The sequence below is a fragment of the Hyla sarda genome, chromosome 1 (genome assembly GCF_029499605.1).
Source record: "Hyla sarda isolate aHylSar1 chromosome 1, aHylSar1.hap1, whole genome shotgun sequence".
Taxonomy (NCBI): Eukaryota; Metazoa; Chordata; class Amphibia; order Anura; family Hylidae; genus Hyla; species Hyla sarda.
Window position 1 is genome coordinate 35,466,766 of NC_079189.1, and position 16,948 is coordinate 35,483,713.

The 16,948-nt window shown below is 41.3% G+C and overlaps 1 protein-coding gene across 1 annotated transcript in view; it reads left to right on the top strand.

Annotated features, from left to right (window-relative positions):
- The window catches only part of CTNNA2 (catenin alpha 2), a 2,092,931-nt gene that overhangs the window by 1,915,020 nt on the left and 160,963 nt on the right, over nucleotides 1-16,948 (top strand). The window contains exon 16 of the mRNA XM_056553837.1: nucleotides 2,548-2,653. Within this exon, the coding sequence (XP_056409812.1) occupies nucleotides 2,548-2,653 (106 nt within the window). The remainder of the gene's footprint in view (nucleotides 1-2,547; nucleotides 2,654-16,948) is intronic.

Sequence of the window (16,948 nt, forward strand, 5' to 3'; positions counted from 1 at the left end):
AACCAAACATCTCTATATTGTGAAAAGAAAATAAATGTGGCAGAGTAGAATTTTGTTAAAATACATTGGTAAAGTTTATTATGAATAACTTTCCATGTTGTAAATTTTAGAAGGTATACACATCTTTTTTTTCCCCATTAATCTTTATTAAACTTAAATATATATATATATATATATATATATATATATATATATATATATATATATATATATTGATTCTTTATTCAATCCCAGGGAGGGTCAAAGTCAGACTCACCAGATAATATACACCCCTTCTTCAAAAAATGTGAATGGTTTTAATTTTAAAAATAAATAAATATCTGTGTGTATATATATATATATATATATATATATATATATATATATATATATATATAGAGTAGTTAGGAGTAGCCGTATTAGTCCAGTGATGCAAAAAGCAAAATCATCGGTAGTTGCAGTATCTTGTAATACCTTTTTTATTGGACTAACAAGATTTTTTAGAGACAAGCTTTTGGGATTCCTAACTTTATCAAGTCATAAGCATTTCTAAGCTCACAAGGAGAAAACACACGTTCTATCTCACAAAATATGCAGGGGTTAAAACAACATATGTGGAGGATGGACATTAAGTTGGGCCATAAATTGTATAGCTATAGGACGATAGACTACAGATAAGGATGAGGGGGGGGGGGGGGGTGGACTGGAGAGCAAAGATGAGAATGGTGGTTACGCTGGACAGAGGAGAAAGGACAATTTTACTACAGGACCATAGACTGAAGATAAGACTTAGACAGGAGAGGGGGAGCAGGGGTGTAAAGGTGTTAGAGCAGGGAGAGGGAAGACAGTTTAGCAAAGGTTTCCTGTAATCTTTGCTAAACTGTCTTCCCTCTCCCTGCTCTAACACCATTACACCCCTGCTCCCCTCCCCTGTCTAAGTCTTATCTTCAGTCTATGGTCCTGTAGTAAAATTGTCCTTTCTCCTCTGTCCAGCGTCACCACCATTCTCACCTCTGCGCTCCAGTCCACCCCCCCCCCCTCATCCTTATCTGTAGTCTATCGTCCTATAGCTATACAATTTATGGCCCAACTTAATGTCCATCCTCCACATATGTTTTAACCCCTGCATATTTTGTGAGATAGAACGTGTGTTTTCTCCTTGTGAGCTCAGAAATGCTTATGACTTGATAAAGGGAGGAATCCCGAAAGCTTGTCTCTACATAATCTTGTTAGTCCAATAAAAAGGTATTACAAGATACTGCAACTACCGATGATTTTGCTTTATTTATATATATATATATATATATATATATATATATATATATATATATATATAATTTTTTATACAGTGGTATATAGAAATCCCCATTGGCCCCACTGGAGCTCAAAATGTAGTATCCAGTTTAATCCACCCATTCACTGTACTTAGAGGATACCCATGCAGACAAGGGAAGAACATACAAACACATGCAGATGTTGTCCTTGGTCAAAGTCAAGCCAAAGATCCCTCATGCAACATAGTTTCCCCTAGGGAGAGGTGCTGGTGTGACATCACCAGTGCATAATAATGGTATTTAGACAGAGGGGGCCAGATACATGACTACCGGGATGGCAGACATATTAGGTTATATGAGGTTAGATAGTTAAAAGGTCCAGGTTCCCAATTTACAGAGTATAAATATGGTATTAGCGGGAAATGCTTAGGGGCATGTGCAAAATATTGGGTGCAAGAGGGTGCAATAATCAAACTTTGCCTGTGAAATGGCATTTAAAGGAAGGATAAATTACTTAGTGGTGTACTTACCCTGTCGGCTCCCCCACTGCTGCAGTATTTCGGAGTACCCAATCTTCACCACAGTCCTCTTCTTTGTAGTTCCTATAGCATGGCCTGTCTCCACGTTACAGAAAGAAGAGGACTGCACAAAGACCGGACACTTTGGAAATCGCCGGTGTTGGGGTAGCAGGCAGGGTAAATATACTGCTTTGTTATTTTCCCTGCAGTCCCAAAAACAAATGCATAAACCTTCCTGCCTAGTGAATTCCTTTAAATACAGGTAAGGGGCAGAAAATGAAACATTTGCCCCAAGTAAAAGAAAGCAGTTCCATCGTTATATATTGTAGCATTTTTAAGGTAGCACATATGATACATGTCTTGCTGGGCCACTACTGGCAGTCACCATTAAAGGAGGCCATCTCATGCATTGGAACCAGTAAACTAAGCATCAAGATTTGGCCCAGAATACTCTACTGAAAATGTTATCTCCCAGCAGGGCTGTCTTATTAATGAGCACTTAAAAATGTACATATTGTACCATTAAATATAATTCATGAGCTCGAAGAAGCCATCAAACCAAATTGCTGGCGAGGAGCTTTACATAAGAGCGGAAGTTGGCACATGCCTTCCTTTTTTAAGCATGGCGTTCGAAGGTTAACTCATAGTAAATTACAAGCCATTTATTTAATGTTAAGAAGGGTAAGAGGAAAAAAAATCAATGCCTAAGGTAGCTTAGTCTGGGTAGTTATTTTAGTCATTTAATTGAATTGCAATTACACTATTTTCTTTTGCAGAGGGAAAGGTCCACTAAAGAACACATCTGATGTGATCAACGCAGCCAAGAAGATTGCAGAAGCCGGCTCCAGGATGGACAAGCTGGCACGTGCCGTTGCTGATCAGGTAAGACTCCTCGAGGAGGGTCAAGAAAACTCTAAATAATAAAGTAGCAGTCTAGTGGTAATTTATCATCTTAGCCATTGGTGTAACTCAATTTTCAGAAAGGGGATCCCATTTTAAAAAGTGATGGCATATCGCTTGGATTTTATGATCAGTTAGGTTCCAACATCAGGGACCACCACTGATCCTGAAGAGCCCATAGGGCTTATTTAGTTTTGCAACCCCTCACTGTTATGTACATGAACCCTACCAGCCACTCATTGTACAAAAAACTGCAATGTGGCCCCATTTAAGTAAATGGCTCCCCAGCAACACAACCAGGTGACCAGGAGTAGATCATATATAAGATACAGGCAGAGGTTTGTGCCAAATAACAGGAAGATAGTTGGTTTATGAGTTTCAAAGAAATGGCATGTGTCTTTATAATGGAAGGGGAAGGGGGAGGGGTTATTGAATCCTTACTATAACAGCACTCTCTCTTTTATGGTTCCTTAATATTCAGTATTTGACCCAGAATTGGGGTTGGCCACTTAAGGTATAATATTTCCAAATGTGTTTGATAACAATATTATAGGCAACTAACTGATACATGGGCTTAGATTTATCAATTTGTAGTAAACCAAGGCAGTCTGTTTTTTCCATAGCTTCCAATCCCAGCTCATTTTACCAAAATTTGTGAACACATGAAAGCTCAGCTATAATTGGTTATTTTGGGGAAAAAACAGACCATTTTGGTTTCAAGCAGATTGATAAATCTGGGCCAGTTCTGTAGAGTTTCTACACATACAGTGAAACTGTAGATGGGGCAAGGAGTGTGTTGATTTTGTGAAGGAAAGTGACATCTTAGATAAAATAAGACTGCTTGCGATAGATAGAGATGCTGTGAAATCAAATACAGAGAGTTATGTAGGGAAGAGGGCAGGGTTCCCAGCAGCACAGATTATTTCAGTAGATTTGTGATGTTCTTTAAGAGGCTGTGACTTGTCCACTCATGTGATTACCGTATTTTTCGCCATATAAGACACACTTTTTCTTCCCCAAAACTTGGGGGGAAAAGTTGGTGCATCTTATAAGGCGAATACACACCTATCGCGGCGATCCCTGCGGCCATCAAGGGCCGGGACCCGCGGCTAATACAGGACATCACCGATCGCGGTGATGCCCTGTATTAACCCTTCAGACGCAGCGATCAAAGCTGACCGCTGCATCTGAAGTGAAAGTGACACTAACCCGGCTGCCTAGTCGGGCTGTTCGGGACCGCCGCGGTGAAATTGCGGCGTCCCGAACAGCTTACAGGACACCGGGAGGGACCTTTCCTGCCTCCTCGGTGTCTGCTCCGTGCCAGGATCCCCTGCATGGCCGGCGCTCTTCTTCGTCGTCATCACGTCGTCGCGCACGCAGTCCCGTCATCCAATAGGAGCGGCGTGCGTAGTGACGTGATGACGGTGACGTGATGAAAGCGACGTGATGACGGCGACTCAGCGCGTGGATCCCGGGGAAGAAGATGTCCGGAGCATCGGGGACACTCACGGGGACCCGGCGACAGCGATGGAGGGCGACATCCAGGGCAGCGGTGACGAGCGGTGACAGGTCCGGAGCGGCGGGGACACGTGAGTATTCCCTCCTATACCAGTGGTCTTTAACCTGCGGACCTCCAGATGTTGCAAAACTACAGCTCCCAGCATGCTGGGAGTTGTAGTTTTGCAACATCTGGAGGTCCGCAGGTTGAAGATCACTGTTGGGTTCAGAATCTTTTTTTTCTAGATTTTGCACCCTTAAAATTGGGTGTGTCTTATTTGCCGGTGCGTCCTATAGGGTGAAAAATACGCTATATAGTGAGGAAAGGTGGCAGGAAGCCATTATGCAGTGAGGGGTTTTAAAGATAGTAGGAAGTCATAGACTGGGAGATAGTGAGAGGAATGTCTTTTATAGCAGCAAAAGATATTTAGTCCATGAAACAAAAACATAAGAAAGTGACAGGCACTCACTTCATGATCGGTCCTGTGAAACACTTTCTTTATTAGCAGTGCATAAAACTTAATTTAGTAGTAGAAGTTTCACCCGCTTCACCCAGAGGGACGTGAAACGGCTGTATCTACATCAACATCTGCTAGTCTGGCGTCCTGTTTATAAGTTTTATGCACTGCTAATAAAGAAAGTGTTTCACGGGACCAATCTAGTGAGTGCCTCCCACCTTCTTACCTTTCGTTTCATGGACTGCGCTGTGTTCTCTTTGGGATATAAGCACTCTGAGGATCAGGTCAGTGACTTCCATAGGATGTCTAGATAGGTGTGTGGTAGCTATTGCTAGATATACAGGACTATGCCGTTGTGTAGAGGTGCAGACTGCTTTTGCTATAGTGTTGTGCATAAGATATATTGTTGTGCTGATCTTGAGGAGATAGTGACAGTTCTACTCAGGTGTAGACTGGGCTTTATGTGACAAGGGAAATGGATGAATTAGTCTACAGTAGGAGGAACAGGAATCCCTGGAGAACCTATCCATAGAGCTTGTGATAATGGATCCACTTGTTTTAGAGTCAAAGATTAAAAAGTATGCTTTTGTGTTTCTTTCCTATAAATGAGTCCAACATGAAGAATACATTTATTTTCTATTCGTTAAGTAATTAAATTTGTCAAACAATCCACAAGAACAATTGTTTCTGTCAACAAAATCTCTCAAAAGAAGACTCCTCAATGAATTTCTGTAGACTTCAGAACTTCTCGCTATGAATTAAAGACATTTATCTTTTACCACCTCTATTTTTGAGAATGGCACAAAAATGCTCAATGGGAGTTGGCTTCTGGCTTGTAGGTTCCATCCTTCATTATGTTTGGCTGTCTTGGACTTGTTGACTTTCATGTGTCGTCCCTATCTGATGGCTGTGTCATATTGTTACTATCCCCCTTTTTTACTTTTGAAATCCCAAAATATAGAAACTTTATCAGTTACGAATGCTAGAGGTTAGAATGATACTTCTAATGTTTTCTCAGGCTACAAACCCCATTCAGTATAGCTTCACAAATCTATCCACACCATTACATGAAACACCAATATTCATACTTGTGTGACTTTGTGGTTCTGCAAGGATGGCTTATCACTGGCTGGCTTTATACATACACACACACACACACACACACATATATATATATATATATATATATATATATATATATTATTTTTTTTTTCATTATTATTATAAAGTGTATCGCTGCTGTATTTACTATACAGATGTAGAGTAAACAGGCATGGTGGAACAGCACATATAGCTTAATGCGCTACAACACTTGACAGTTGAACAGGGGCGGATCCAGAGTGGAGTCTCGGGAGGGGCACTATTAGAGTATTTTGTGTTGGCGGACAGAAAACAAGGTGTTGCTTACGGAACTTACAATATTAAATGTATCATACAGTCCTAACCTTGTTTAAGACTCTTAGGCCATGTTCACATGTCAGAATAATAATCAAATATACCAATTGCCACAGAATTGGAAAGTGCTAAAGAAGTTTTTACCATTTAAAACTACAGCTTCCAGTATGACCTAAGTAGTGGTGAGGGGATGCTGGGAGTTGTTGTTTCACCCATCATTACTGCAGAACTTCTTCAGTGACTACAGCTCTGATGGGACACACACAGGAGGATACAGAATGATATCAGTGACTACAGGTGACGTCTTCTCTATAGTCTTTCCTTATCTAATTCAGATGTACAAACCACCAGGACTTGTTCCAGCTAAATGTTCTCTCTGCAGAACTTGATGCCCAGACGTCTCCTCACTATGTCAGCGGATTCTGATCCTCTATATGAAAACAATAATTATTATAATACTGCCAAACACTGTATTCTTCGAATATAATACTGGCACATACCTTCTGAATATAATTCTGACACACTGTACCCCCTGAACATACAACACACTGTACCTCTGAATATAATACCGCCACACACTGTACCCTCTGAATATAATACTAACACACACAATACCCTCTAAATATAATACTACCACACACTGCGCCATCTAAATATAATACTACCACACACTGTGCCCTCTGAATATAACACTACCACACACTGTGCCCTCTAAATTTAATACTAACAAACACTGCACTCTCTGAATATAATACTACCACACACTGCGCTCTCTTAATATAATACTACCACACACTGCACTCTCTGAATATAATACTACCACACTGTGCTCTCTAAATTTAATACTATCACACACTGCACTCTCTGAATAGAATACTACCACACACTGCACTCTCTGAATGTAATACTACCACACACTGCACTCTCTGAATATAATACTACCACACACTGTGCCCTCTAAATTTAATACTACCACACACTGCACTCTCTGAATAGAATACTACCACACACTGTACCCTCTGTATATAATACTACCAAACACTGCACTCTCTGAATATAATACTACCACACACTGCACTCTCTGAATATAATACTACCACACACTGTGCCCTCTAAATTTAATACTACCACACACTGCACTCTCTGAATAGAATACTACCACACACTGTACCCTCTGTATATAATACTACCACACACTGCACTCTCTGAATATAATACTACCACACACTGTACCCTCTAAATTTAATACTACCACACACTGCACTCTCTGAATATAACTTGCTGTGCAGTGCACCCTCTGAATAAAATACCCAAATGTATTGTGGCCCATAAAAAAACGTACCACCCCAGAAATTCCTCATAATCTACAATATACTTCTGAAATGCAGAACACTCTGTGCCTTCACATATAGTAATAATGCCACATCTTGTGCCCCTACATATAATAATTATGACCCGTCCTGTTCCCCCCACATAATAATGCCATGTGCCCCTAACATATATTGCCCCCTGTGCTGTGCCCTTCACATATAATTCCCCGTTCTTTGCCCCTCACATATAATGCCCCCATCATGCGTCCCTCACATATAATGCCCCCTGTGTTGTGCCCCTCACATATAATGCCCCCCGTGCTGTGCCCCTCACATATAATGTCCCCTGTGCTGTTCCCCTCACATATAATGCCCCCTGTGCTGTGCCCCTCACATATAATGCCCCCCATGCTGTGCCCCTCACATATAATGCTCCTGTCATATGCCCCACACATATAATGCCCCCTGTGCTGTGCCCTTCACATATAATGCCCCCGTTCTTTGCCCCTCACATATAACACCCCCATCATGCACCCTCACATATAATGCCCCATGCTGTGCCCCTCACATATAATGCCCCCATTCTTTGCCCCTCACATATAATGCCCCCATCATGCGCCCCTCACATATAATGCCCCCTGTCCTGTCCAGTCAGGGGGCATTATATGTGAGGGGAACAGCACAGGGGGCATTATATGTTTGGGGCACAAGACAGGACCTTTATATGTGAGGGGCACAGGACAGGGGGCATTATATGTGAGGGGCGCATGATGGCGCATTATATATGAGGGGCACAGGATGGGGGCATTATATATGAGGGGCGCATGATGGGGGCATTATTTGTGAGGGGCACAGCACAGGGGGAATTATATGTGTGGGGCACAGCACAGGGGGCATTATATGTGATGGGCACAGAACAAGGGGCATTATATGTGTGGGGCACAGCACGGGCATTATATGTGAGGGGAACAGCACAGGGGACATTATGTGTGGGGCACAGCACAGGGGGCATTATATGTGTGGGGCAGAGCACAGGGGGCATTATATGTGTGGGGCACAGCACAGGGGGAATTATGTGTGGGGCACAGCACAGGGGGCATTATATCATATAATGCCCCCTGTGCTGTGCCCCACACATATAATACCCCCTGTGCTGTGCCCCACACATATAATACCCTCTGTGCTGTGCCCCCCAAACATATAATTTATATGTGTGGGCACAGCACAGGGGGTATTATATGTGTCATGTGCTCTTAACATATAGTGCCCCCAGTGCTTTGCCCTGCAGCGCCTCACATTAAAAATTCCCCTTTCTCTCCCCCCCCCTACGTTTTTAAATCCCCCTCCCCCTCCGATACAGTGCCCTTAACAGTGGCAGATATTCTGTCTCCCAAATCCCCTGGGCCCTGAGCATACTCTTCTTACTTACTGTATGCAGGCCGCGGGGACGGGATTTCCGGGCGCCGGCGCGATGATGTGACGTCATCGCGCCGGCCTGCAGAGGATCGCATCCCCGCAGCTCACACGCTGTGTACTCACAGCGTGTGACTGCCTAGGTTAGTGAATGGTGGAGCGGAAGCTTACAGCTTCGGCTCCACCATTCTAGGGGGCGGGGGGCAGCAATCTCGGGGGGGGGGGGGGGGGGGGCCATTGCCCCGTTGCCCCCCCCCCCCCTGGATCCGCCACTGCTGTTGAATAGGATTCCAGATAGTTTTACATACCTTCTCTTTATGCACCCCTACCTCTTCTCTTCATACACTCATACCTCTTCTTTTTATCCACCCATACACATTCTATTCATCCTCCTATACCCCTTTCCTGCATACACTCATGCCTCTTCCCTTCATCCACCAGTACCCCTCCCCTTCATCCACCCATACCCCTTCTCTTCATCCACCCAAACCCCTACCTTCATCCTTCCATACCCCTTTCCTTCATTCATCAGTAACCCTCCCATTCATCCACCCATACCTCTTCCCTTCATCCACCAGTACCCCTCCCATTCATCCACCCATACCTCTTCCCATAATCCACCCACACCCGTTCCCTTTATCCACCCATACCCCTTCCCTTTATCCACCCATATTCCTTTCCTTCTTTATCCACCCATAACCCTTCCTTTCATCTACACATATCCATTCTCTTCATCCTCCTATACATCTTCCCTTAATCCACTCATACCTCTTCCCTTCATCTACCTGTACCCCTTCCCTTCATCCACCCATACTCCTCCCCTTCAAGCACCTGTACCCCTTCCCTTCATCCACCCATACTCCTCCCCTTCATCTACCCATACCCCTTCCCTTCATCCATTTCCTTACTTCCTTGACTGAACTTGATGACCATGTGATTTTTATTCCAAACTAGGTAAAAAGCTAAAATATTGTACATGTAGATACATATTTCTCCCCAATTTCTGTTAAACATTAGGTGAGTAGAAATAAAGACAGCCTATATATATATATATATATATATATATATATATATATATATATATATATATACGGTATATATATATATATATATATATATATATATATATATATATATATATATATATATATGAAATTATTATTATTGTTATTATTATTTATTTAGTTATAAAAAAAAATAATTGTAATTTTTTCATGTTCAGATTTGTCTGATATATTTAACAACCAAACACACAGATTTGAAAGGTTAAGTCCATAAACACAGATAAGAAACACTCATTGTATATTATATCAGCAGAGTTATCAAGGCTTTATAGCCGGATTTACACACATTGACCCCTTAAGGACCAAGCCCATTTTGGCCTTAAGGACCAGAGCGTTTTTTGCACATCTGACCACTGTCACTTTAAACATTAATAACTCTGGAATGCTTTTAGTTATCATTCTGATTCCGAGATTGTTTTTTCGTGACATATTCTACTTTAACATAGTGGTAAATTTATGGGGTAACTTGCATCCTTTCCTTGTGAAAAATCCTAAAATTTGATGAAAAATTTGAAAATTTCTAACTTTGAAGCTCTGTGCTTGTAAGAAAAATGTATATTACAAATAAAAAAAATTTGGATCACATATACAATATGTGTACTTTATGTTTGCATCATAAAATTGACGAGTTTTTACTTTTGGAAGACATCAGAGGGCTTCAAAGTTCAGCAGCAATTTTCCAATTTTTCACAAAATTTTCTAACTCACTATTTTTCAGGGACCAGTTCAGGTTTGAAGTGGATTTGAAGGGTCTTCATATTAGAAATACCCCATAAATTACCCCATTATAAAAACTGCACCCCCCAAAATATTCAAAATGACATTCAGTCAGCGTTTTAACCCTTTAGGTGTTTCACAGGAATAGCAGCAAAGTGAAGGAGAAAATTCACAATCTTAATTTTTTACACTCGCATGTTCTTGTAGACCCAATTTTTGCATTTTTACAAGGGGTAAAAGGAGAAAATGTATACATATATTTATTGCCCAATTTCTCTCGAGTAAGCACATACCTCATATGTCTATGTAAAGTGTTCGGTGGGTGCAGTAGAGGGCTCAGAAGCAAAGGAGCGACGAGGGGATTTTGGAGAGTACGTTTTTCTGAAATGGTTTTTGGGGGGCATGTTGCATTTAAGAAGCCCCTATGGTGCCAGAACAGCAAAAAACACTCACATGGCATACCATTTTGGAAACTAGACCCCTTGAGGAATGTAACAAGGAATAAAGTGAGCCTTAATACCCCACAGGTGTTTCACGACTTTTGCATATGTAAAAAAAAAATTTTTGTTTCACTAAAATGTGTGTTTCCCCCCAAATTTCACATTTTTCCAAGGGTTAATAGCAGGAAATACCCCCCAAAATTTGTAATCCCTTCTCTTCTGAGTATGGAAGTACCCCATAAGTTGACCTGAAGTACACTACGGGCGAACTACAATGCTCAGAAGAGAAGGAGTCATATTTGGCTTTTTGAGAGCAAATTTTGCTCGGGGGGCATGTCAAATTTAGGAAGCCCCTATGGTGCCAGAACAGCAAAAAAAAAAAAACACATGGCATACCATTTTGGAAACTAGACCCCTTGAGGAACGTAATAAGGAATAAAGTGAGCCTTAATACCCCACAGGTGTTTCACGACTTTTGCATATGTAAAAACATTTTTTTTCCCCACTAAAATGTGTGATTCCCCCCCAAATTTCACATTTTTGCAAGGGTTAATAGCAGAAAATACCCCCCAAAATTTGTAACCCCATCTCTTCTGAGTATGGAGGTACCCCATAAGTTGACCTGAAGTGCACTATGGGCGAACTACAATGCTTAGAAAAGAAGTCATATTTGGCTTTTTGAGAGCAAATTTTACTCGGGGGGCATGTCGCATTTAGGAAGCCCCTATGGTGCCAGAACAGCAAAAAAAAACACACATGGCATACCATTTTGGAAACTAGACCCATTGAGGAACGTAACAAGGGGTACAGTGAGCATTTGCCCCCCCTGGTGTCTGACAGATCTTTGGAATAGTGGGCTGTACAAAAGTTTTCATTTTCACGGACCGCTGTTCAAAAGATCCGTCAGACACCTGTGGGGGGTAAATTCTCACTGCACCCCTCATTACATTCCGTGAGGGGTGTAGTTTCCGAAATGGGGTCACATGTGTTTTTTTTTTTTTGCGTTTGTCAAAACCGCTGTAACAATCAGCCACCCCTGTGCAAATCACCTCAAATGTACATGGTGCACTCTCGCTTCTGGGCCTTGTTGTGCGCCCCCAGAGCACTTTGCGCCCACATATGGGGTATCTCCGTAGTTCGGAGAAATTGCATTACAAATTTTGGGGGCTTTTTTCCCTTTTACCTCTTGTGAAAATGTAAAGTATAGGGCAACATCAGCATGTTAGTGTAAAAAATTAAATTTTTTTACACTAACATTCTGGTGTAGACCCCAACATTTCCTTTTCATGAAGGGTTAAAGGAGAAAAAGCCCCCCCAAACCTTGTAACGCAATTCTCCCGAGTACGACGATACCCCATATGTGTCCCTAAACTGTTGCCCTGAAATACGACAGGGCTCCAAAGTGAGAGCGCCATGGGAATTTGAGGCCTAAATTAGAGATTTGCATAGGGGTGGACATAGGGGTATTCTACGCCAGTGATTACCAAACAGCTGTTGCAAAACTCCCAGCATGCGTGGACAGTCAATGGCTGTCCGGCAATACTGGGAGTTGCTGTTTTTCAACAGCTGGAGGCTCTGCTTTGGAAACAGTGGCATACCGGACGTTCTTATTGGGGGAAGGGAGGGGGGCTGTGTAGGGGTATGTGTATATGTAGTGTTTTTAACTTTTTATTTTATTTTGTGGTAGTGTAGTGTAGTGTTTTTAGGGTACAGTCAAACGGGTAGGGGATTACAGCGAGTTTCCCAGCGCAAAATTTGCTGCATCTCAAACTTGCAGCGAGAAACCCACTGTAAAACCCTCGCCCATGTGAATGTACCCTGTACATTCACATGGGGGGTGCACCAGCTGTTGCAAAACCACAACTCCCAGCATGCATGGTCTGTTAGTGCATGCTGGGAGTTATAGTTTTGCAACAGCTGGAGGCACACAGGTTAGGAAACACTGAGTTAGAAACAGACAATGTTTCCCAACCCAACCAGTGTGTCTCCAGTTGTTGCAAAACTACAACTCCCAGCATGCCCAGACAGCTGAAGGGCATGCTGGGAGTTGTAGTTCAGCAACATCTTAAGGGCCAGATGTTGTTGAACTAAAACTCCCAGCATGCCTAAACAGTCAGTGCATGCTGGGAGTTGTAGTTTTGCAACAGCTGGAAGAGCACAGATTGAAGACCATTATACAATGGTCTCCAAGCTGGGGCCCTCCAGATGTTGCAAAACTACAACTCCCAGCATGCCCAGACAGCCAAAGGCTGTCTAGGCATGCTGGGAGTTGTAGTTTTCAGACTCCTAGAGGCAGCTGTGAAGATCTTCACTGCTGCCTCTGAGGACCATGTACTTACCTTCCGGTCCCGTCGCTGCTCGTCCACATGGCCGGTCCCGCGCTGCTCCAGGTAAGGCCGCCGGTCCCCGCGTGTTCCCCCACCTATGCCGCAGGTCCCCGCGAGTCCCCGCGTGCCCCCGCAGCCATCTTCTCCCGTTCTGCCCGACTTCCAGGGGCGGGCAGTTCGGGGGATCTGAACTTTCACCCCAGGTCACTGTGATTGGTCCACAGGGACCAATCACAGTGATCGCTGACCAGGACCATCAATGGATGGTCCTGGGGGTTGAATCAGAAGTTGTCCCCTGCTGGAAACAGCGGGACTTCTGCTGGTTAATCCGTGCGATGCTGCGCATCGCCGGGTTAACTGAATGTCATTTATAAACGTCGGGATGCGCGAACGCGCTGCACAACCCGGCGGTTATATATGATATTCTGCGGGAAGGGGTTAAAGAACACTATTGCACTCCCAATTATCCTGTATAGATCAATGGTTTTTGATCTGGAGCAGTAAAAAAAATGTTGGTTTAAGTTGATTGTGTGAAAGACATAAGTATCCGGAGCATCAAAAGATCTGAGAACGTGGATGTCATATCATTTCTCTATAAAAACTGAAGCCAAAATAATGCTTGGGAAAAAATACACAGCGCCTCAAAAATTATTAGAAAAGTTTCCAGATATAAAGTAAAGTAAAGGTCTAAATTATATCTGGATATCACCAGCGCTGGAAAGGATTGAATGGAGTATATATCTCTAGCTGCAACAAAACCAAATCAGCACATGTCCCCGTATGTTGTGCAATAAGTGAAGATACAAAATATATATATTAGTGGTATGCGCTGCTGGAGAGGGTGTGTGGTTAATATATAGTATAAAGGTCTACAAGGATTTTTTTGTTTTAGAAAGGAATAAAAATATCTGTCTAAAATATATTTTTTTATGCAAATAAATTAACAAAAAAATAAAGTAGATACTACAAAAACAACCAATAAAAATAACCTAAGTCTAAATATCTAAATAATAATTGCACTTAACCTGTTAACGACCAAGGACGTGTATACATGTCCTTGTGCCGTTAACTGTGTATGTCTTCCAACTCGAGTCCGCGCCATATTGGCCGGCCCACAGCTGATTCCTGTAGCTGGGGGCTGCCATTAACAGCTAACATGCAGCGATTGCCACAGCCAGCTATTAACCCTTTAGACCGCTCCTGTGAAAGCTGACAGCGGCGCCTAAAGGGACAGTTGAACACTCCCTGGTGGTCCAGTGGGGAGGTAGCCAGAGGGCTTACCTCTCCTCCGTCACTGGTCCCGGCTCTGAGATTGATAAAACCTTGCAGAACCAGGGTTTATTCATCAAGGGCAGAACACACAGATCAATGTAGTTCTATGGAACTACATTAATCTGTGTGAGGAATCTCATGATTCCTCCTAAAAGTCCCCTAAGAAGACTTATAAGTATAAAAAAGAAAAAAATAATAAAAGTAAAAAAAACATTAACCCTTTCCATATTAAAAGTTTAAATCACCCCGCTTTTTCCCAAATTCCATATAAAAATAAATAAACATACTGGTAAATATATGTGGTATTGCCGCGTGCGTAAATGTCCGAACTATAAAAATATAATGTTAATTTAACTGCAAGATCAATGACATTTACATAAAATTAATATCAAAGTCCAAAATTGCATATTTTTGCTCACTTTGTATACCCTAAAAAAATGTAGTCCCATGAAAACAAAAATGGTACCGATAAAAACTAAAGATCATGGGGCAAAAAATGAGCCCTCACACATCCACATATATGGAAAAATTAAAAAAGTTATAGGAGTCAGAGGAGGACATTTTTAAACGTACTAATTTTTGTGCATAAAGTTATGATATAACAGAAGTAAAACAAAATCAAGCCTATATAAGTTGGGTATCATTTTAATCATATGGATCTACAGAATAAAGATAAGGTGTCATTTTTACCAAAAAAAGTGCTCTGCGTGGAATCGGAAAAGTTACAAAATTGTATTATTTTTTTTTATTTAGCCACACAAATATTTTTTTCTGGTTTCACCGTAGAAGTAATGGTGAAATTATTAATTATTGATGGAATTACTAAGTACAATTGGTGGTGCAATAAACAAGCCCCCATATGGGTCTGTAGGTGGAAAATTGAAAGTGTTATGATTTTTAGAATGTGAGGAGGAAAAAACGAAAGTTCAAAAATAAAAAAAACCTGTGGTCCTTAAGGGGTTAATTTGAAGAATTATTTTTGCCTTCAATCAGATGCTTAAAGAGGTCAGCCTGAAGTATAAGAAAATGAATAAGTAAATAAAGAAAAAAAAGTTCACAAAATTCAATAAATACATAAATCCACTTGGGGAAGATGGCACGCTAAAAAAAAGTTTTTTTTTTTGCTCAAAATTATTTTATATTTTCTTGTAGCATAAATAATTGTATTGGTATTCGATCGTAATTATAAATGACTACCTGAAATTTTATTTAAAACAAAAAAAAATGTAAAACACCTTCACCACAGACAGTAATTGACAAAAAAATATTAAATAATTTACATAAAATGCAGGTTATTTATGGGACTTTATATAATATTATTATTAGTTTCTACTCATGGTTCAACAGTTAACTGTGGGTCTGTAGGTATATAAAACATTAAATTGTATAAGGCAGGATTTGCATATCAGGTGTCCGGTATAGTTTCCCTCCGGCATGCACCAGATGGAAACTGATGCTAGACCTGATCCCATTCATTTGAATGGGACAGTTCACAATCATCCAGCATCCCAATTTTGACGCCGGGTGGTTGGACATGCCAGAAACAATAAACGCCGGATGCCATACAACTGATGACAACTGATGCACTTTGTCATCAGTTGCAGCATCAGTTGCGTCAAGATTTAGGCTCCTATGCCGGATGCCTGACATATGAGAACCCAGCCTAACATCTATTGGAGACTGCCAAAAGTTTATTTCCAACCAGTGCTTATGTCCCACTTCAGGGCCACACTCCTCTTTGTCAAGCCAAAATAGATTAGTAGAATCCAATCAAAAGACTATGGTACTGTTTCAGTGCTGTGTAATCACAGTTAAAATTCTGTAGTACTGCAATGCAACTGCAATGTGTAAAAACAACCTAACATGAGATGATGTCCTGTCTGGTGCCGTTCGGCGTGTCTATCCATCCGGCATCAAAATTGAGATGCTGGATGATTGTGAACTGTCCCATTTAAATGAATGGGACCAGTTCTAGCATTAGTTTCCATCCAGTGCACGCCGGAGGAAAACTATGTCGGACACCTGATATATGTGAACCTAGCCTAACTGATTCTGTCACTTCTAACACAAAACACACACACACAAAAAGGATCAGTTTAAAAATAATGGAAGCAAACTAATGTAAACTGATACAACAGATACAAAAATAAAAAATAAAAAGGAGATAAATAAAAAACTTTCAAGACAATTTAGCAGGATGGAAACTTGTGGTGTAAAACCTAGCCAAATATACAAATCTTTAGACTAGATTCACACGGTGTTTTTTCAGACATATTTTATTTGTAAAAAAATGTGTTTGTAAAATTGTGAACAAATTGCATCCGCATTTTTACTATTAATGTGCTCTATATAAATTATGTAAAAATGCATCCTTAATTTTTGCA